Raw genomic sequence first — 23,805 nt, forward strand, 5'->3', positions numbered from 1 at the left:
AGTGTACGAAACACACAGCAAGTCACGATCGTACGAGTGGGTGAAGATATGTGAATGTTTAGGGTGCAAATACAGGTTAACTGGAATCATGCAAGCTCCCAAAATAAAAACAAACAGACTTGAGAGCTTATCAAACCGTCGCAAGTTGAAATTAAACACTTGCAAAGTGAATAAGAGCAGAAGTGTTTTGTTTTACCAAGTGTGTCTTTGAGATTCTTGACAATAGAAGCTTTCCTGGCACTGTTTTTCCTCTCCACATAGTTGGACGGCACAAAGCCTGTTTTGTTGGTGGCATTTCGAACCCTCCACCAGGATTTGGAGTCGTCGAGGAGCCAGAGGCGCTCGTTTTTCTTTATGTCCAGCTCCTGGTCCTGCTGGGCCGTGTAGTCGAACTTGGCGATGACAATCACCTCTTCCGTCATCTTGCACTCAGTGCACTGAAAGGGAGAGACGGGCAGAAAGCGGAACGGATGTCAGGGTGGCTAGAATGAATATTCTACGTTACAGAAAACTGATTGATCTGCAAAAAAATCGTTCTATTATACATTGGAATCTGGGCCAGTGTTGTACTTATGTGCAGCAGTAGTAGCAGCGATAAAGATAGTAAATTTCTACCACTAGAATGACAATTTGTTCTTGTTCTTTTGCAACAATGATGCATGTAATTCAATAACTAAGAAATTAACTACAAAAGAAACAGGTATATCTTCACAAAACCTCCATATCTCACCTATCTATGTGCCGTTTGCTCCAGACAACAATGATTAGGTAGGAGACACACCAAGAGTAAATTTAGAAACAGAGTTTGAATATAGGTAGCGGTACCTGTACTGCATCAAAGCTGACAACTTCAAGGGCTCCGATACTTCTCTGTAGACCTAGGAACAGAACAGAGACAATGCAGGAGAATTACAAACAGACTCTTCTCAAAGGTGTCTTAATAACACTCACACATTTGTATCTGTATGTCTGTCACTCTATATCACTATATCTCTCTATATGTGGCGCTGTACTCATGATATTTGCATGTCAAGCTGTGGACAGTGTTGTGTAAATACACTGCAGCTAGTCTTGAAGAAATGCCAGCTACCATTTCCACAGTTTAGTCTCTACAGACATAATTTCCCCCCCGACCAATTGTACTCTTGAAATAACAAGACGTAAATGACTATTCTTTTCAGTCTTCAACACTGACAGCTGCCAGAGAGGATAGAGCCAATCTCTCAGTGTCCACATTCTTCATACATTTACAGAGGGGACAATTATTTCCTCCCAGAAGCAGTCCAGCGATTGTCTACTGTGTGAGGAATCGAGCACGAATCTGTTGAGCCAGAAGGATGGCAGAGATTACTGTAATAGGGAAGTAAAGAAGAGGAGGCACTGTGCGTCAGCAGTGAGGCTACGTCAGGAGTGAAGCTCTCACCGAGCACTAATGATGTAGGATAAGGCCAATAAATATTCCTGTGTGCGCGGCCTATGCAAATGCTGCGATTATGTGAACCGCATTACAAGCGTGGTCGCCATTGTTTGCAATGTGAGCTTATCACAAGAGCTTTCAAGCTCCTCAGGCATTTTTTAAAATTATGATTTGGGAGTACGGATGCACAATCAAAACTTGTCTGTGTTTGACAATAACCGCATTCACGACAACTGGTCTTATGACCCGGGTAGCCACCGGCGCATCCACGCTTAGGTTCATACTGCAGCACTTGAGGAGAGGGGCACTTCTGAAGCTGCCCTGATGTCATGGGAGTGGAAGGAGTTCCATCACCCCCGCCCCCGCCGACTGACTGACTTCAGGGACCAGACACTGACCTCATTGATTGAGAGCTCTTGGTTTTCATTTGAAGCAGCAGTGTATAGGTTTCAGCTCCAGCTGGCCTTGAGATAGGCCCAGAACCTGATCTTAGGCAAACATAAGGAGCCAAGCTAAACTTTCAGCATGATTAGCCGAGGGGAGTAAAATAAACAGTAAATAAGTATAGGCTTTAACATTACTTATGCTAGGAGGAAAAGTCACGATGTTTGGATGGTCCGTGAAAGGTGGATAAGACCATGACAGAAGCTAAAATGCAATATCAAGACCCCAAACTGTCTCTGCATTTCATACAAGCTTTAAGGGGGACACCTGTGGTGTGGGCTACTCTCTTCTCTCTCTCTCTCTCTCTCTCTCTCTCTCTCTCTCTCTCTCTCTCTCTTCCCCCCCCTTTCGGGTGTATAGTGTGGTTCATCTCAAGGCATGTTATTGCTTGCTCCTTTTCCATGTCTTATGAAATTAATGAACACCGGGAACATGTTAGGGAGCGGCACACAAAAACAAAGAGCCGCTTTACTTTCCTCGAGTGCTGCCTCTTTCACCAAGACAAAAGGCAACAACCCCTCCACTCCCTGGGCTGGAGACATGTCTGCCAAAGAGGCTGACAAGTGTGTATATGTGCTCCTTCTCCATTTACAACATCCCTCCCTTAGTGTCTTTCATTTTCAACTCTCCCTGCCAGTGCATGAATGAATCATCAATGTAGGAAGAAGCCTTTTCTCTCCTCCCATTTTCACTTAGTACACTGCATCCCAGTCTGACTTTCTTTGTAAACTACCGTCACCCCCCACATCTAGGGTGGCTGCGCACTAAGAGCACATCAACACCGCGGTGACTTACGATACTGCAGATGTGAGGGAGGATCAAAAAGTTTGGGGCGACAGATGCTTCGAGCTAAATCGCGCAGCTGCAGACTGAGCCGAGGCCGCTCGCTGCTCCAAAGCACTAAACACTAGGTCAGATAGGTCAAACTTCTCAAATGGTGTCATATACACAGTGGAGCTCCATTTACCCTGCTGCCTGCAGAATTAAACAGGTACCCCATCCATCACCAACCCCACGGAGCACATTAAACACAAGAGCAGAGTTCAGATACAAGATCTCTTCTTCCAGGGAGTCCTGGTCAAGAAAGCAGAATAACGATTTGAACTGTTGGACCACATACAATACAAAAACTCAATACAGAATGTAATGAGTAACCGTGTAGCTGCAAGTAACCAGTCCAACTCTGAAAATAACTTGGGTACCAGACATAAAGCAAAAACAAGATGCACGAGCCGTGTGGTCGTCAACAAGGCCGACTAGACCACATGGAACAGAAGACAGGTGGTCAAATCTGGTGGCCAGTGGTAACTTCAGGGGTTTCCCCGCTAACCGTGGTTGCAACTTCTACTCTGCCTTCTTTTGCAATACGCAAAAACAGAAAAAGGACCAAAAGAATGTCACCCATCTTGATATTTCGTCTTTAACCAGGACAATAAATGACGTCAATTTAAGCTAGTACTTCCTTTAGCTGCATCACAATAAGAGCGTTCCAGAGGTTGAGCAGCAGAAGGCATTATATTTGCATGAATACTATCCTAACAGCTGACTTCATTACAGCTCCCATAACACGGGAAATGAGCCCACATACTGATTACTATAGTACAGGAACACCAAATGTGTTAACTCAACAGCTGTATGTTTGATTAAGGCTGCAGGTAGGCTACTTTAAACTCGGGATTATACTTTTGACAAATCAATCAATCGTTTAGTGAAAAAGTGTCACCCACCACAATATCCTAGAGCCCAACGTGACCTCTTCAAATTGATCAGCAAAGCCTCACATATGAGAAGTTAAAACAAAAACATGTTTGGCTTTTTTGCTTTAAATTGATAATCATTGGTGGTGATTAAGTCTCCATTATTTGAACATCTTGATCTGCAACTGTGCAGAAATACTGAGTTCAAACAGAATGAAAAGACAATTTGAACATCAACGTTTAGAATGAATAGGCTTACAACTATTTGCCCCAATAGCTAACTGTTAACTACTGAACACCAAGCTGATAGAGAGGGCCCGTCTTATCTCCCGCAACAGCAGCAGTTGTGAGCCAGGGACAGCACCACCGGTGATAGTATCAGTCATCCACTCATGTTCTCAAGAGTGCCAACACCGGTCACAACCGTTTCCCATCAGCACAAGACCCCGTACCCAAATCTGGCTTCGTTATCTTTATCAGCTTAAAAAAAAAAAAAAAGGCACAACGCTGCAAGCCACAAACCACAACAACTGCACAGCGGTGGTGTAATCAAGATGCAGTTTGCAACTTTGCGAAGTTAATATGAAACAACACTGACATGAGTTGACCACATCCTGCAGTCTACAGCTGCTGCCCCAACCCCTTGAAACACAAGTGGAGCTCTAGGGAAAGAGCACCTCCAGTGGCCTGTGTGGTAATACATGACATGGGGATACAACACTAGAGGTATGCATAAGAAGGAAAGAACAGGAACGATATTTCAGTGAATGGTTCTGACTTAAACCAGGCTGACACCAGAGGCTCTATATACAAAAATGAAGTCACCACAACTGGATACCGTATGATCTAAACAAGCCTGAAAGAAGAATTATGGATCTGTGTCTCTCTTCGCTGTGGGACCAAATAGTACCACTAATCGACAGGATTGCTGAGGCACCGAGACAGCAACAGCATGAGCTCACAGAGGCAGACAGAGTAACCTAATCCCTGTGACAGCCTGCTAAAATCACAGCCTCTGCTGCCTTCTGGAATGTGCTCTGTATGCTCACCGCTCACTCAGCCCCTCTGGCACTGCCGCACTTCCGCCAACTTACACCAAAACTCACATTTTTGGCCACACGGCAGGTTTCCGGCTTCACAATCGGACCGTGCAGGACGCCGACAGACTGACGAATATGCGCCGTGTACCTTTTTTTTTTCTTCCCCACAGCAACTAAAAAACCCCATGAGACTGCAACTCATCCCAGCTGTCCTAGATTCTCTCAAAACAAAACAGAAGCACAGCAGCAAAGGGGTCATGGGAGACTTGGCAGGCCAGCTGTGGGACAGGAAGTGTGGACACAAGGGTGACCGGATGATGGGAAAGTGATGCAATCTGACAGAGTGCAGGCTTGACCTCTGAGTTCGGATAACTTATCTTTGCCCCGCATTGATGCATGTAATGTACCTCAATTAAGAGAGTTAAGAACCAATTTAAACTTAACGAGCAGCTGGAAGATAATATGATGTTCCCCAATAAAAAAAAAAACTGTATTATTCCAGTATCATATTAAAACTGAATTAAGGACAGCCGGGCCTCTAGTGTTTTGGGCTAAGCCTATAGGCTCAAGACTGTGTGAAAGCATTTGGTTATCCACCCCTCAGGATCACCCTCAGCAGTTGGGAATGGCCTAAAATAGACTGGTTCATGTCCTTTGAGAATCGCCAGAGATTTGCTCTCATAGCAACAACCAACACCAAAGGTTTCAAGCTTTCTTTTAGGCCAACATCACATCAGAAAGCTGGGAGACGTGTGTACACAGATGCCACCATTTGAAATATGTTGGATAGCAATTCAGCCACAAAATCTAGAGGAATGTCATCCCAACAATAAACCGCAATCCCTCATTTATTGCTCTAGAGCTGCAAGTAGTGAACTTTAAACTATTCAAATCTACGGTATCAATCGTTTATCAAATACGCATATTCTGATAGACTGGTGCCCCCAATCATAACAAAGATATTCATTGGTAAATTTGACAATCATCATAATAGATCAGGCAAATACACAAGCATAGCTGAAAAGTGGTTTCACTTCCCCATTTTCACTTCCCAGTTCGTTACGACTGCATATTACTCTCTAGCCCACAGAAACATGGCATTGGTGAACTGACTTGCTGTTTTTGTGGCTGGAAAACAGGATGAGAAGTCCCTTTTTTTGTGAAATTTTGGAATGGTGAGACCGACTCAACATTAAAAAGGGATGACACAAACATGAGACAAAAGCCGTGGCTTCACAGAGTCTCTTATAGAATGCTGGCTGGAAAAAGAAAAGACAGATCTTCACAAGTAAGTAAATCAGTGATCTGTATCGGCCCTTGAAAGCCTGATCAAAGCACTGCTATCATACGCCACAACAAATGACATAACCAAAGTGCTTGTAGGAAACATGTGCTACAACAGGCTAAGTTTAGAAATAAGGCCACCGCGTTAGTATTTGCTAAATAAGTCGAATTGAAGCAGGCTCACATACTAATTATTACCTTCAGCATTTACACTAAATTAGTTTAATGTAGTTTACAACTGGCCTTAGCAGCAGCCGACCAACGCTAAAAACACCAACGTCTTCTCTGTTCGTAAACACACACCAGAACATAATACCTCCATGTAAGAAAGGATCTACTTCCTCAGACCCCACCTACATCAGCAGAGCCTACAAATCCACATCCACGCCCTGCTAGTTGGTGGAGTTGCCAGTTGTTGTTCTGGGTGGCCTGTTTGCTTATAGCTACCGGGTCCAATGATGGCCACATCCAAGCAATCTGGGATCAAGGCAACAGCAAAATAAACCTTCAGGTTACCTCATCAACTCGGAGAGCTCCAGGGGATTTCCCCAATGACTAATCCAAGTTTACAACGCAGGAGGATTCCTAACATCAAGTAGTCCAGTACAGTAAATGTGTTGTGGTTTGGTTTTGTGCTGTGTCAGGCAATTTAAACGACTAGCCTTAAGGAGTCAGTAAAAGAGACTATCTGGCCATGCAGTGCACTGTAGCCGTACACCTGCCGCAACTGCAGCATTCTGGAAAAAAAAGGTATTGTTGCAGTCAAAAAAAAGAAGATAATTTGTAAACCACAAGATAATAATACCCGGCAGCCTGTGTCAGAGAGATGAAATGGATACTCTGGCTTCCTCTTAGTCTTCCTACATCCTGGCAAATATGAGCCTTAGGGTGCTGTCACAATAGGACTAAACAAGCCACTTGGGACAGAAGTCTGGGAGGGCCACGTGTTGGGACTTGTGAGAGCATCTTGAGAGCAGGAGGCATTCCAGATTGCATGATGATGCCACAAAAAAAAAAAAAAAAAAAAAAATCTGGGGTCTGCAAAAAACCCAACAAGATGTTTGATAAAAGAGACAAGACAAACATCCTCACCTCTGTGCTGCCTGACTGAGAAGCAGCATACATAGAGAAATATGACCAAAATAGTAGAACTTAGAACTTCCACATGAACAAAACAACTGACATGTGACAACAATTAAAAACAAAAGACTCACAACTGTCAAACTAAACTTAAGTTTAAGGCGTTAAGGTTCCCGAGAACAATCATTTCATATGCAACAGGTTTTTAAAAGAAAAAGAGCAGCAAATATAACTTTTAAAGATCCCGTAGCCCGTTTATTTGACGGCGAAACTAATTGCCGATCATTAATGATCCACGTTGGCAGATACAGATCCCTTTGTTGTTTGATCGCCGGTCTACAAGGCTCCAGACTATTTATTTTGTTGCCAGCTTCCCAAAAATCATTTCAACCGCTCTGAAGTCAATGTAAACCAGACAAAAATCTAAATGTTATTCTTTTACTTTGTTATAGTAATTTATAGTGGGGGGTTTTCTTCATAAAAACACAATTCAAATAAGAAAATATTTAATTTCTATGGATTAAAACAAATCTTGTCATTTAGTAGTTTAAGGATGTATTCTTCGCAGTGTAAACTGGTCATAATTCACTCTCTAATATCCATTTGTTGTTGTGAAAACATCTCATTCACAACTGGATTTATTCAAGTTTCTCACCAACATTACATTTTACGAGATTAACTAAAAAATAATTCATAATTTGATGGATGCTGTTAATAAAAAAAAATTGTACACAGTATTATAATTTAAAAATTGCCCAATCCTGCATATTTTGCCAAAAATATTATATATAAAATATTATAATATAAAATATTATAGTCTTATAATAGAGATATATGAAGAGAACCATATAAAGGTTTGAACGGTTTCACCTATGTTGATGACAGAACCACTGATTAAAAGTCCTCAGGCGACACTGGTAGAGTGAAGTATAGGCACACCTGTTGTTAGTTCAACAAATTCACAATTGGGTTTTTAGTCATGGATTCACAACTAATTCTGTCATCACGATGAAAGCTGCATGTTGCAAGTACACACACACACAAACACACTTCTTTTTCACACTGCCAAAACCACAGAAAGAAAAACACCAAACCATAATGAACTAATGGAGGAAAAAACACCACTGAAACTGCACACTTCTATCCTCCAAATGAGGAAGTCATATCATCTACTCCAAATGAGAAATGATAGCATATAGTTTAACCGCACGTAGCGTAGAACCGTGAAGTTTTGCAGAAGTGAGAAGAAATGTCATCAAACCAAATAACTTTTGATTCTTTTTATGTTCTTGGGTCTACTTGTCATTCTTCACCTTATTGCACCTGACAAAAGGCAAGGTTCCTTTCTCAGCATGAGACCTTGGTTAACACATAGAAAGTACCTTTCCTGTTGGCTGTTCAGACATACCTACATGCATGAGCAGTCGTGAAAATGAGGAAATGGAAGAGAGCATATGCAATAGCTGAGATTCTAACACAATTACGGAATTTTCTCAACTTTAAAAGAAACCTAAAGCCACTTAATACATTAGAATCCTTGGCTTGTCATCTGACTAGGGACATTTTCAGCCACATTAGACTTTTTTGGCTATCACAAAAATGCACAGTTGGTATTTTCCCCTAGGCTGTGAGGACACAGATTTGGCTGCTTGAGGCCTCCGGTAGCACATAGCAGGCAGCGAGAAAGAGGCAAGGGCAGGAAAAGGGACCTCATCATTGCATATCCATAAGATTATATTGTCATAACATGAAGAAAGGGCATTGTTAGAGGGTATCTGAGTCAACAGGAGCTATAAATAAGACACAGATTAAGTAAAGAGGGCCACATCACTGTAGTACCAACATGCGTAGCTGAATACTGAAAGCTTTACTTCAGGGGAGTCCTCGATCTTAGATCGTGGTGTGCATGACCTGGCATTGGATGGATGCAAATGTTCTCTATGGGTCTCCTGATAGCCATTTTCACATGTTTTACAAATTGGCCTCAATGGTCAAGAGAATACATCAGCCTTCAAGCAAATTGTACCTATTGACTCCCACTGAGATCAGTGCAACAGCAAACCAAATGTCGTCGCCCCCCCCCCCCCCTCACCTCCATGCAACCTTAATGAGAGACTGTGAAGAGGTCTGTCAGTGTGACAATAATTACAGAAACTAGACTATTCAGCAGCTGCAAAGAAACCCTTTGGCGTTTGGCGAAGACACACATGCTACCCCCCCTTAAATCACTCACATCTAACTAACCACACATCTCCAAATTAATATCTGGTATCTAAGTATGGTAACAGGCCACACAAACATAAGAGCTTGCCAACAATTATACAGCGTTATCGCCCATTGTGCAGCTGAAGCATGACGTTTAGTCTGGCTTTGGTTGTGTAAGGTAGAAACAATGTTAGGAGATATGCAAAGGTAGCAAGTCTCTAACATTTTTCCCCAAAACAGAAATGGTTTCACATGTACAGTACATTTGGTTACCTATTAATGGTCTCCCTAGTAAATGAAACTTAACAGACATTTTCCTTCTAGTGTGCAGTATCCGTCTTTGAACTGGGAGCTGAATTGATGTGTCCTTTGACAGATTATTTAATAATGTTTCAATTAAAAACATATGCCCTGATGCCAGCTTCTCCAATGCGAAGATTTGCTGGTTTTCTCTGTTTATATCGTTGTAAACATAATACACAAGATATCTGAAGTCATCCCCTTAGAGTCTGGTAAACTGGGATGGACATCTTTCATCTTATAGGCTAAATTATTATTCAATTAATTGTCAAAATACATATATAGATAAACGAATAATGAAAACGATTCCTAATGCATCACCCAAAGGCCATATTAGTAGGCAAGAAAGAGGCTGGCTACAGTAACCATCTATGTGTGTAACAAGAGTAACGTTACAGGGAATCATAAGTTAATTATAGGGAATGCCTCCATCGTGACAATGACCAAGCTGGGTTCAATCACTGCACAACAACTCAAACTTGATTACTTAACGTTAAATAAAAAATATAAACAATGGGACTCAATGACTGCAGTAAATTGGAAGATTCTGTGGCTACCGTTGAGGCGTCCTCTCCATTCTCAGAAATAAAAAAGCGTTAACGTGGTGCCAAGTGTAGCTACATTCAGAGGTTGTGCCGCAGTTTTATCTGTGTTTTCATCTTGTAACTTAAGCTTCAAAGTGTATCACGCTATCTTAACTTGGCTAACGTTATCGTGGCAAAGAAATTTCACCAAAAAATGCTTATAGTGGTTACAAATATCTCGGCTACAGCCAAACTGACCGCTAGCCAGCTTGGGTAACCGTATGTTGGCCATGTTGGCAAGGCGACAGACTGGTTTTGTCTGGGTTAACGGTTAGCCGTTAGCCGACGTGACTTGTATCGTTACTCGGTGAATTCAAGGATAGCGCGAGCTAGCCTGTAACCGTTAGCGCTCGTGAGAAACGTTAGTGTGGTAGCCTGTAACGGTTAGCTCTCGTGAGAAACGTTAGTGTGGTAGCCTGGATCAGATAGCTTCACCGCCAGTGGCAAGTCAGAATCATACCACGTCTTACCTGATTGCTGATGACCACCTCTTCTTATGTCCTTTAAGAAATATTCAATTTTCAAATGGTAACGGGAAGCCTTGCTAGCGGCCAGTTATTTTTTTCCACCCCGACATGCTAGCCTAGCTGATGAGACGATGTGCCCCGTTGGAATAGCATTTCTATATCAAAGCATGTCATTGCTGGGTAGCAAGGCTAGGCTAGCTAGCAGCAGCCTCACAAGCTGTTCAGATTCCAGGTTCCGCCCACTTGCATCCAATTGGCTGCGGAGAAATCGGCTCTGCAATGATTGGACCACAGCGCAGTCAGTCTATCACACTGCAGCTGCTGATGTTTTACATTACCATTAGCATCCATCACGATTTTCGCTTTGAGAGGCTAAAAAAGTCAACCTAATCACTACAATAATAGAAACGTGTGTGAAAAGAGAGATATACAGATTTATCTTTTTATGGTATACTTAAAATGGCAATCCTTAAGATCTCAGTCCTGGTTGATTTAGAATATATATTTGAGTGAAAACTTTGAAGAATGTGCTCAGAGTTTAGCAGTCGTCAGTCTTGTTGATACATGAGCTTTAGTTTTTCAGAAGTGTGTATAAGTTCCATTTTTTAATGTATTCAAATAAGACAAGACTATAATGCAGCATTTTTTTCCCCATTAATGTTGCCACAGACCCCCAGTTTGTAATACTGCAAATATATAAATATTGCAATACTTCCATCAGTGGGCCATAGGCTCAATCATCATCATTAATGTCTGACTTAACAGACATTAATTGAAATAAGAAATCGTTGAGATTGCCACTTTAATATAACTATTACTTATTAATGAATTTAGACCGGAATCAGCTGCCAGAAAGAGAAGACGCAACCTACTTCAGGCCTTTAAAAAAACTGATCAGGGCTGAGTGTCATCCTGTATAATTTAGTGAAAGTGATCATTTGCAATTTTTGCAAATCTATTTTAACTAGATATAGAAAAATGTGTAGACAATCAGCTCACATAAAAAGTGATCGCACCTCATTTTCCTAATTTATAAATGTTTCCTAAATGTTGGCTGGAGCTGGTAATAAGTTGTCTGTACCAGAAGAAGCCTTACATGATGGATGTATATATATAGAGAGATGTATACATATCTCTCTCTATATATATATGTATCTATATATACAGTTGTGGTCAAAAGTTTACATACACTTGTAAAGAACATAATGTCATGGCTCTCTTGAGTTTCCAGTTATTTCTACAACTCTGATTTTTCTCTGATAGAGTGATTGGAACAGATACTTCTTTGTTACAAACAACATTCATGAAGTTTGGTTCTTTCATGACTTTATTATGGGTTAACAGAAAAAGTGATCAAATCTGCTGGGTCAAAAATATACATACAGCAGTGCTAATATTTGGTTACATGTCCCTTGGCCATTTTCACTTCAATTAGGCGCTTTTGGTAGCCATCCACAAGCTTCTGGCAAGCTTCTCGTTGAATCTTTGACCACTCCTCTTGACAGAATTGGTGCAGTTCAGTTAAATGTGATGGCTTTCTGACATGGACTTGTTTCTTCAGCATTGTCCACATGTTCTCAATGGGATTTAAGTCAGGACTTTGGGAAGGCCATTCTAAAACCCTAATTCTAGCCTGATTTAGCCATTCCATTACCACTTTTGATGTGTGTTTGGGGTCATTGTCCTGTTGGAACACCCAACTGCGCCCAAGACCCAACCTTCGGGCTGATGATTTTAGGTTATCTTGAAGAATTTGAAGGTAATCCTCCTTCTTCATTATCCCATTTACTCTCTGTAAAGCACCAGTTCCATTGGCAGCAAAACAGCCCCACAGCATAATACTACCACCACCGTGCTTGACGGTAGGCATGGTGTTCTTGGGGTTAAAGGCCTCACCTTTTCTCCTTTTTGTTTCGTCTGACCACAGAACTTTCCTCCAGAAGGTCTTATCTTTGTCCATGTGATCAGCAGCAAACTTCAGTCGAGCCTTAAGGTGCCGCTTTTGGAGCGAGGGCTTCCTTCTTGCACGGCAGCCTCTCGGTCCATGGAGATGCAAAACACGCTTGACTGTGGACACTGACACCTGTGTTCCAGCAGCTTCTAATTCTTGGCAGATCTGCTTTTTGGTGGTTCTCGGTTGACTCTTCACCCTCCTGACCAATTTTCTCTCAGCAGCAGGTGATAGCTTGCGTTTTCTTCCTGATCGTGGCAGTGACAAAACAGTGCCATGCACTTTATACTTACAAACAATTGTTTGCACTGTTGCTCTTGGGACCTGCAGCTGCTTTGAAATGGCTCCAAGTGATTTTCCTGACTTGTTCAAGTCAATGATTTGCTTTTTCAGATCCATGCTGAGCTCCTTTGACTTTCCCATTGTAGCGTTTGTGGGCGTTTGTATCCAATGAGCCCTATTTAAATGGCCTCAGAGAAGTCACCAGTTGTAGTCACTCATAATCACTCACAAGAAGTTAAGAGGCCATGCTATGAAGCTCATTTCATTGACACAACTTTCTAAGTCACCAAAATTGCTAATTCATGTTGCTGTATGTATATTTTTGACCCAGCAGATTTTGTCACTTTTTCTGTTAACCCATAATAAAGTCATGAAAGAACCAAACTTCATGAATGTTTTTTGTGACAAAGAAGTATCTGTTCCAATCACTCTATCAGAGAAAAATCAGAGTTGTAGAAATAACTGGAAACTCAAGAGAGCCATGACATTATGTTCTTTACAAGTGTATGTAAACTTTTGACCACAACTGTATATATATATATCTATCTATATATATATATATAGATATATATATATATATATATATATATATATATCTATATATATATATATATATATATAATAGTTGGAAAGCCCTGTTAGCTTAGTGTTTTTGAGCCGTTCATAAGAAATGATTAGTCTTCTATTGTGCAGCATAAATAAAGATACTCACACACATATGTACAATAACTCATCATAAAATTCCATTTAGGCCTCTCCTGGGAAATGAAACTTCTAATAAACATGTCTGTGGTGAAGCGCGTTGCAGAGTAATTTGGAAGGTTGTGCAGCTCGCTGCAGGATGCAATCTGTTTCCTGCTCAAACAGATGGGCCTCCTCTACATGTCTTCTGCTTTCTGCACTCAATCCCATCCCATCTCAAAACAAGACAATGATACAACACACATAATGGAGACCAAACCCACTTTATCTCAGTTTATTCACATGTTTAAACATGTGAATAAACAACTTTAGCTCTTGACCGTAGTGTTTTAAAAGAAAATGTGACAAGACAGGCAAAGCGTGTCTTCAAAGTAAAAGACAATTTCACATTGTTATGTGTTCATGATTGTTGTGCAACTTTTGGTTGTAAATTAATTGAGCTTAATTACTTAGTAGTTTATCATCACAATGAATGATTTGATATGAGAAACACTTCTGCTTTGTGTGTGGTTATAACCACAATGCATGATCATTTCCGGTTTCAATAGAAATATGTTAAACATTCAACAGAGTATCATACATTTATAACCCTTTATCAGGTCATTATGTTGTCCTATAAGTCTACTTCTGCTCACTAAATAAACAGGGTTTGGATGAAGTGTGTCATGCCATGTGTTTGAGTTGTTTTGATGCAATAACTGTTCTCAGCTAATCATTATTAACCACCAGATATGAAACTCCCACCATCACGATTTACTGTGATAATGTAACAGCTAACTCTGACTAAGTGATGTAGTGGATTGTGAATGCCACCTGCTGGGCTCTTTGTGAAACATCCATGTCGTGTCAGTTTTGAACCACAACATGTCCTCTTTTAGCTGCTCTGCATCATCATTATGTCTTTATCTCATTCCATCACTGTTGCTTTGCCGTGGGGAAATCACAGAGACTGACTGCCTCGGCTTGGTTCTCTATACAGAGAAAGGAAACAGCTCTGGTGAACCACTGACTTGTCCACTAGTAAAAAAAAATCGGATGGTTTCATGTTGTTAAAGGGCACTAATTCAACACAGTGCACCTGCCTCTGGGCATTAGTTTGATATGTGTCAGAAAAGTAAAAAGTAAACAGAAGCAGTGCCCAGGGATGTAATCACTAGTGTTAAATATCAAGCGGCTGCTGGTGCAAAAACTTACTTGAGAGGCAGAAAGAAAGCACTGAAAGGTAAAGCTTGTGCATATAATAAAGATTGATCTTCTATAAACCATATATCCACCCCTGTTCATGTGCTGTTTCCTCTATAACAGCATTTTGTTTGAGGAAATGACTCATCTTGGCAAGCAACAGATTAAGGCTAAGAAAAGCAATACCAGTTATTTTATGAAACATGGATGGTGTTTATTTTTATTCTTTCATTCCTTGTATGTAGTATGAATGATTTCTGGGCTGACATTTACACGGTGTGACAACTGTGGCAGTGTGACAATAGAGGGATGCGCCACACCTTAGTGATGTTATTACTATAAAAGGTGTGTATCATTAAAATGATCGTCTTACATCGCCACTCACAATACCAGATTCAATATGGTTCAAAATGTTAGAGCAAAAAAAAAAAATCACATAAATAAAACTGACTCGTTTTTTGTTTTTTTTTGGACATTTTGGTCTTCGACACAATTTGACATTAAAGCAGTACTATCAGTGGGACATATGTCACCATGTTACATTTGTCTTTTATTTCACACACAAATATTAAGACATTAGTTACACAACTGGCACCCTTCCAACAACACAGCAATACAAAATCATCAGATGAAGATCCAGACATTCTTTAAATTGCACAACCAAGCAACATTGTAAACAAATAGACTGACATATCAAAACTCATTTGATGGGTGAGTCTAGGATCTCTTGATAATCCTGCCGAATGGCCCTGCTCACCCTGTACAGCTTGACTCCCGTCAGGGTGAACACACTGATCATGATGACCAGGCCTCCGATGACGTCGTAGACAGACGGGATCATCCTCAGAACAATGAGCTGGAGGAACATGGCAACCACGAACTCTAGGTGCTGCACTGTACTAACTAAGGCTGGGTGAAACTTGTTTAGAGCATAGTAGACTCCGAGGAACGCCACAGTGGAGCAGATGCAGATCCCAATTAAATAGCCCCAGGTCTCCCCATCCAGAGGAATGATGGGCTCTTGCATGATAAACATGGTGGAGGCACCCCACACCGTGCCCGTCCAGCCGAAGGTAAAGAGTGCCGTCCACATGCTGACCCGCTCCTTAATGGCTCTATAGACGATCATGGAGAGGGCAGCGGTCAAGCCGGCCATCACTGTCATTGTGTAGCCAAAGGCCTCCTTCCAAAACCCCAGCCTGGACTTCTCCTCGTCTGCCACATTCGGCACCATGACCAGGCACAGACCGAACACGCTTCCCACCACCGTGACCACGTCTGTGTAGCCCAGCCTCTCATCCAGCAACAGGAAGGCCAGTACCGCACTGAAGACCGTGGTAGAGGCACGCCACATGATGGTGCCATTACTGGGTGGTACTATAGCGAAAGAGGTGTAGGCGCAGGTGATAGAGATTACATTGCACACACCGTAGAAGAAGAGACGCAGCCGGTAGCCCTTAGGGCCAAAAGGGGCCTCGTGGTAGTAGAAGACCACCAGGATAGACAGCACCTGGATCACGGAGCGGATGAAGAGAAGCTCGAGGGAGGGCACTTTAGAGCGGTCAGCTGCTAAACGAGTAATGAGTGCCACACAACCATGAGCCGCTGCTGCCCCAAACAAGGCCATCCAGGTCACCCTGGAGGCCAACACATTCGCCTCTCCGAAGCTGGCCAGCTGGCCTCCTACCCCCTTGTCTTTTTGCACACTTGGCTGCTTAGGTTGGGTCTCCATGGTTCCAAACAAAGTCCTGCTACCTTTGGTGTCCGACACCAGTCTCTTTCCCACATTAGCCTCCGCGAAGGCGCCAAACTCCTCAAAAGAGGGTGCATCATCGTACCCTTCATCGCCAGGCTGGGGGAAGTGAGTGGCATATTTCACTGTCACTGTGTTTGGGTGAATCTTTACCCGCTTTTTTGATCCATACTGCAGCGAGGATGATGATACATCCATGTTTCCTTATGCTTTCAGATGGGGTAGTCTGCAAAATAACACACAAATCATTGCAATGTTAGCATGTTAGCATGTGACTCGTTGGGATGAGAGTGTGTTGGAAATAATAATCAAATACATGTTGCCCTGTGGTCTGATTTAATTTCCCTAATCAGTCAAAACAGAGCTTTTTTAGAAACAGAGAAAAATGTAATTCACAAATTGTTTTCTCAGTAGCCACCCCTCACACACACACACACACACACACACACACACACACACACACACACACACACACACACACACACATGCATGCATGCACACAGATAAAGCACGCACTCACTGTATCACTATCTCACTTACCTTTCACTCTGCCTAGCTTTACACTTGTGTTGTGTTACTTCTATAAATATCCCATGTGAGCTCAAATAAGCCAAGCAGCAAACACTCTGAGGCTGATGCAGTCGGATGGGGATGAAATTACATAACAGGAATCCACAGAGGGGACGATACATGAATGTGGGCCACTTGTGAGATGAATGGAGTTGCACACCATAAATGATCAAACCCTGGAACAAGGACTGTGTGAAAGGGTTAAATGTATAGTCATAAAAGATTTCGGATGTTTCCTTAAAACAGCAACGGGATTTTGTTAAGGGTTAGATTACCAAATGTAATAAAATCAACACATAATATATGTGTGTATATATATATAATACAATCCTGTAGATATCAGTAACAAATACAATTTAAAAACATTTCCCATAATTATTATTGTACTACATTCATTTTGTCAATCACCGAAGACACAGCATGAATAAAACCACAAGGGGGCAGATAGATACTATTATTTGCTTTCTCTCCACTTAATACAACATTAAATACAATTGCTCCTCCTTTTGGGAACATACATGAATACAACTTGATCTAATACTAAACGATTGTAATATAGCGTCAGCTCGAGGGGTAATGATACTAAAAATGTAAAAACATGTCATCTTTGCGAGTCTGAAAAGAAACCTCAAGTGCTGTGAGCACTTATAGCCAATTTAACGATGGCTTGATAAAATATTATTTCCCGAAATTCGAGACAGAAAAATACGAACAAAAATCACAATTTCTTCTTAGATCATAATTTAGTTAGATGAACACACGTTAATCATTAAAATGTAGTTTAATTTAGGTTAAAACTGGCAAAGAGCGTCCAACCCAGATTCAGAAAAATCGCTATCAATGGACATTTTTAAGAACGCTCCTATAAGGCGTTCACATAGCAGGCAATCTGTGTGCAGTAAGAAAAACATAACACGTCTTACCTCTTGTTTGAATATTTCCTATTGATGCATAAACCCGGGTTTGTATCATAAATCAAGACCTCGTTTAATCTCTTGATCCTTACATTTGGCCAACTGCCATTTCCCCATCTTCCCCGTCGAGTCGAGCGCCTCTTGAAGATGCGTGCTGCTTATTTGTTCTTCACGCTGTCGATGGACGCTGCCCCCACTGCTGCTGCTGCTGAAGCGGCTGTTGCTGAGGGCGATGATGATGATGATGATGATGATGGTGATGATGAAGCTGAAGCAGGGTTGGAAAGCCGGGGAGAGAAGCAATTGTCACTGTCACAGACTGTGGGTTCTCCTCCTCATCCTCCTCCCCAAGACTGCTTCCCACCTAGACCCGCTCATTCGTCATCTCTCAGGAGGGAAACGGGATGTGCGTCGGCCAGCCATCATCATCATCATCATCATCATCATCATCATCATCATCACGGTCACAAGATTAAATCCTCTCCACTTTTGGAGGAAGATTTGATTTAGCAATTTGAAGTAATTATACTGCGATGAAGGAAATAAAAGCTTTTTGTCTCCCATCTTCCACTCGCCTCAGCTTAATTGCACTTTATATGACATATGTAATTTTCGTGGTTAAAGGGGTTGGGTTTGTTGCCTGCTAGACTGCTGATCTACTCTTATTTGCAACATTTTGTCCCCCCCCCCATATCTGCAAATAGAAGAGATGCTGGCTGAAGTTGAACATGTCTTTTATTTGCAGCTTGAAGTGATAGGGATTCCCATAATCCTCTCTGGGACTTTCTCATTTGCTCCAAGAAGAGTCTCATGAGACACGATGGTTCTCCCTTGTGTGCGTCGCTCATTTCACTACTTATTCCTAACAGCCAAGAACAACGTCTGTCTGAAGGAGGATCGCTTTCAACCCGTCACTATCTAAATTCAGTGATCCATTCAGTGGGTGTAAAACAACCTCAAAGTAAGGGGGGAGGTTGCATATGAGGACTGGGGGTTGATGAAAGGCAGGCCAACATGTATAGTCACTTCAAGATGGGGGAAGTTGAAAGCACTAAAATTAGAGTGTTGAGTTTACCCTCAAGGCAATGCAACAGGAACCTCGGCTGGTAGTTCAGTTCATGCTGCCACTAGCTGTAGATTTGCTGTGTCTTTAATTGGCACAGAGCACTGAGGAAGGTGATTTGTGATGTTGTGGCAATTAACTCTGTGACAACATTTACATTAAGTTATTTACAACGAATCAATCAGGATGGCAAGGGGATATGTACTTAAAGCAACACAATTGACCTACTATGGGTGCAATAATAATTATGACTGTTTCTTTATCCTTTGAACAAATACATATAAGCCAACAATGCAGAAGATAGAAAGATAATGGCGCTTTAGCGTCAGCAAAATAACGCATTTACTTTCAAGTTAAAGTGAATGTTTAAGTAGATCTACATTTGGCTTAGATGGAGGATGGATATTTTAGAATTATTGGCATATAACTATCTGGGCTTGTCATATTTATTCAGAATAATTAAAACATCAATGAATAATTAAAAGCAATACATTTTGTGAGGATGATAAACATGGAAATAGTTTGAATTGCTGTGGATTGAGTCCAAATCTGTTACATTTAAGGAAGATATGACACAGTTATCCTTTATAGTACTTATAAGACTGGAAGCCCCGGGAAACAGTTTTGGGAATAAAAAATCTGCCTACCAACGCCTCAAAAGCTGATCAATTAGCACGTCATATCTCATTAGGTAATCTTCCAGTCTTTACGCTGAGAGTAGTATTTTTTTCACATTTAACCTTTCATTTTACCATCCAATGTGCATAATCACAACACAAGAATTCATCATTAACTTGAAGAGAAATGCATACTGTTGAAGAGTTGAATGAAGTGAAAAGCTGGAGAGTTTTTAATCATCTGATTTATCAGGGGAATTAATCTGCTCTACTAAATATCTCTAAAGAGATAGTAACAAGCTTCTTTAATCCTGACCATTCATTTTATGTCAGGCAGCTTTAGTAGAGGCTCCGCCGGCAGATTCAAAATATCAGTTTATTGATCGTATTGTATATCATATAAGTAGCTGGTAAAACCGATATTGCCCGAGCTTGTGAGCACATACTGAAGGCTAAATACTGGCAATAGCAGGTCGTGTTTGTTATTGTGCCCAGTAGTGCAACAAGTTTTAGTGCAACTTCTTTGCATCAAAGCAAATTTCAAGACTATAAAAAGCCAGCATACATAACTGATAACGATGTACTCTGCACTGGAACAACACTCCTCTTGTACTACATGTGGTTAATGAGTGGAAAAATCTCAAGTCATGTGTGAAATCTTTTTCATCTACTCCAAGGAGGTTGTGCACAGATGAGTAAAAAGCGAGACTAAGATATACTATTTTAAAAAATGGAATTCTATTACCCCCATTGGCTTTTTGGTGAGCATATTGGAAAACAAATATAAGAGCCGTGGTGTGTTTTCTATTGATCGCCTGTATTTTGCTTTCCCAGCCTGTCCTCTAAAAGGCTCTAACGATGAACGTGTGGCTCATTTATCTTCCGTCCGGGGCTTTGGCCATCTGACACTGATTAAGCAGTTATATCTCAGTTTTATTAGCCGGAGAGCAGAAAAACGACAAACCACCATCCCTTCTATTGGTTCACTGACTGACAGGATTATACAGCAATTTAAGGATTTGGAGAGTAGGGAAGGTGAGAGCAGGGCTGTCACTGACATGGAGCAAACAAAGTGGGATGGATGGAAAATGGTGGCTTAAATAGGCAATTTGTGTGTAGGTGGTGGGAGAATAGATGTGGTTCATATTTTGCACAGCTTTATGGCCGAGGACAAGTACCACAGTGAATGAGATCAAGCATGTCTGACAATGTCCTTATTAACAAACAGGACCAGTGCTTAATATCTACAAACACATGTTGCAATTAAATGCAAATCCTATGGATTCTGCAGATCAGCTGGGTGTTAGACTTTCACTTTGTCTGCAAGAGAACACACTGTTAATGTTTGCCCTGCTGCCAAGGACCAAGCCAAACCTTTTCCCACATGATGCTACCTGCAGAAATTGCTCTGAGAATAGCTCATCCCCGTTGGCAAGCTACCTGCACTTTTGTTTACTATTTGCAGAGCCCAAAAACAAATAGGGCGTCATTCCTCTATGAATCATAAATGGGCCAAGTCAGCAGTTTGTTCTAAATCAAGCCTTTTTAATTATTCATGAGATGAGGAGGACTCCTACTTTTGTAAAGAGGAGCTTCTTTTCTGGGTTTATATATTCTCTTCCACCCTGACCAAATACCAATTGTTTCTCTGTCAATGTTCACATCGTGTAAAGATACACATTAATCATGAACATGCACTATATAAAAACCATACAATGTAATGCATATTATAATGTTGCTTTTTAGTTTAGTATAGTAAAGTAAACACAAAGATCAGGTTTGTTTATTCACAAAACAAACACATATTATTTCACCAAGTAACTCTAAAATGTACTCAGCCAACCAGAAGCTGCGGAATTAGAGACAGGTGATTAAACGATTTAACTGAATCTTAATAACACGAAGTAGAAAACTATGAGCAATATTGATGGAAATGAACTGTCATCAGTCCATACAATAGTTACTGTGTCACAACTTATGAGCCTTTTTGTAATCAAAGTACACTAAGCCGACACTAATTGAAAGATTCAAAAGACACACTTCAAAATAAAATAAAATCCTCATACTCAAAAAAATCGGAGCAATTATTTGTCCTACGCTGCTCCAAAAATATAATTTCAAAAGGACTGTGGGAAGCTTATCATTGAAGAGGAAGCTGTTTTCTTGACTTTTTAAAGAAGTACTCCACACCCCTGATCAAACTTGTTCCCATTATAGCAGATGATGAGTTTTAACACATTATTTATTTAATTTCCTGTGATATTATCAGCTCCTCAGGGCAGCCGATGTGAAGCATAATTGGATCCTGAAGCTCTGGCAGCTGTTCATTTTTATTCTCCTTATTTTTTTGCTGTACCCATGAGAGCTCCTCATAACTCCATAGTCAGCAAAGCTTGTCATTTCTCTCTGAGGCAATTTTGAATCAGAACTCCATTTGGGAGAATTGCAGAGTGGTCTGCCATTACATTCACTTGTCTCACAGCAAGCTTGCACCTTGACACTTTGATTAGCGTGATTGAGTGTGAGCAGCAGATGGGACAGTTTAAAATGTGTCTCATTTGTTTGCATTGTGTGTTTGACACAAAGACAACCGATGTGCATGTTGGGTGCATGCATGTGTTCTTGTAGCCCACATTGTTGGTAACGTTTTTTCATGATGACATGAAGGATCAACCTCTACAGACATAGGTGATCCAACTGTTAAAGAACCATTGATTCTTATAAGGCTGTTAAATATGGGCAAATATTACACGATGACATAGTCTTTTCGTATAGATCTGAGTCAACTGTACGTTAAAGGAATAGTTTGAGACTTTGGAAAATACACTTATTTGCTCTCCTGCCAAGATTCAGATTAGAAGTGGTTTAAATCACCTGGACACTCAACAAATTTCATCCATCTGATGCTATTTTCCTATTATTAAAAGACAAGAAAGGCCATAACAGCTGGCTGGGAGAAAGTGTTCTTAACATGCTAAATTGCTATTAATCTATGTCCAGCATGTCACACCTTTTTGCATGAAAGCGAGCTGTGCTGTTTGCCCAACTCTGCGGCCTCATGTGCGAGTATACAGGTGGAGAAGATGTCTTCAGTGTTCACCGTAGACAGCGTTAAGTCAAGTCAAGCATATGCGTAAGTAAACGTGTGTGCTGAACCTCTGTGGCTGTTCAACGGAGTGAATATTTCTGCTTTTGTTATACTGGCGACCCTTATTTAGGCTGTACAAAGTAAGACCAAGTCTATCCAGAAAAGATGCCACATTTAAAGAAAATGTGGATATACTGTGCTAGAAAAACTTCTCCTTCTCTATCGTAGAATAAAATCGCAAAGACCATCTGGAGCACAAACGTCCAGTTTTGCCCCGGGTGCTTTAACCTTACATCAGAGGTAGACATGGCCAATTCTGGTTTTGATTAGCCTATGCCTCAACCCCTTTAGACTTCTGCCACAGACCAGCCTGCCAGGCCTGATGACAGCAGCCTTTATGTGCGCAAGAGTGTGTACGTGCTGTTCTACAATGCATGCCGCGCTTCTGACGCCTCCTCTCACGAGAATGCCTTTTTCTGTTCGCCCATTACAGCGTTGCATCTCCTCTGATTTGATTCACAAATAAATGTTCTGCACAATTTATTAGATTTACAAATATGTAAATGTCTTAATGGATGCTGCCACGGATGCTGTATTATTGAAAGTCCTGTCTATTCTCTGGGATAGTTCAAAGCTAGATAGAGAGAGAGAGAGAGATAAAGACTGAAAAGCCCAAGAGGAACCTGTGTTGTGTTTATTGTCATCGCGGAGCAGCGGCGACAAAACTTTGTATTAAAGTCGGGATGCATCCATCATGCTGTTATGGAGAGCACGGAGGATGTCACTCATATTATGAGGTGCAAAATGAACCAAACTGTGCCTGCATAAATCACACGCTCGCTGTGTGAGAGAGCGCTGCAGGCTTTAGCTGCTGCAGAGACACCGAACAATAACAGCGCTGATCAAAGTGTTTTATGTGCTGAAAAGGCTGTAGTGCGATGGTGTAAGTCAGCAACTCACACCTGCAGTTCAACAGAGATGCATCTTCACCAATAGTTTTGATTATGAGGCCAGCAGTTGGCTCAAGAGGGGATTTCTGTATTAATTTCACACTAAAATCAAACAATTTTGAGATCTATTCCCAAAACAATTGATTTAGTTTATTTAGTTTACAAGTTTATTTAGTTGATTTAATATTATTCTGTTATTCTATTCACTGTGTATA

The 23,805-nt window shown here is 41.1% G+C and overlaps 1 protein-coding gene and 1 long non-coding RNA gene across 3 annotated transcripts; both read right to left on the reverse strand.

The window, feature by feature from the left end:
* Positions 1–201: 201 nt before the first annotated feature.
* LOC137888847 (uncharacterized) lies at positions 202–10,691 on the reverse strand. Its single transcript, XR_011105191.1, has 3 exons — positions 10,522–10,691; positions 826–878; positions 202–437 (listed from the first exon to the last, which is right to left on the reverse strand). It is a non-coding gene; the product is annotated as an uncharacterized lncRNA (long non-coding RNA).
* A 4,456-nt stretch (positions 10,692–15,147) lies between these two features.
* slc35g2b (solute carrier family 35 member G2b) lies at positions 15,148–18,276 on the reverse strand. 2 transcript variants are annotated; one of them, XM_068732362.1, is made up of 2 exons: positions 17,965–18,276; positions 15,148–16,614 (listed from the first exon to the last, which is right to left on the reverse strand). In XM_068732362.1, the coding sequence occupies exon 2, from the start codon at positions 16,584–16,586 to the stop codon at positions 15,336–15,338; it is 1,251 nt and encodes a 416-aa protein (XP_068588463.1). In that variant the 5' UTR covers positions 16,587–16,614; positions 17,965–18,276; the 3' UTR covers positions 15,148–15,335. The 2 variants fall into 2 exon arrangements, with proteins under 2 accessions (XP_068588463.1, XP_068588462.1); XM_068732361.1 differs by having other exon boundaries at positions 17,882–18,276.
* Positions 18,277–23,805: the final 5,529 nt, after the last annotated feature.

The sequence above is a fragment of the Cebidichthys violaceus genome, unplaced genomic scaffold, assembly GCF_023349555.1.
Source record: "Cebidichthys violaceus isolate CVI_PGR_0920_01 unplaced genomic scaffold, fCebVio1.0.p SCAF_58, whole genome shotgun sequence".
NCBI classification, from domain to species: domain Eukaryota; kingdom Metazoa; phylum Chordata; class Actinopteri; order Perciformes; family Stichaeidae; genus Cebidichthys; species Cebidichthys violaceus.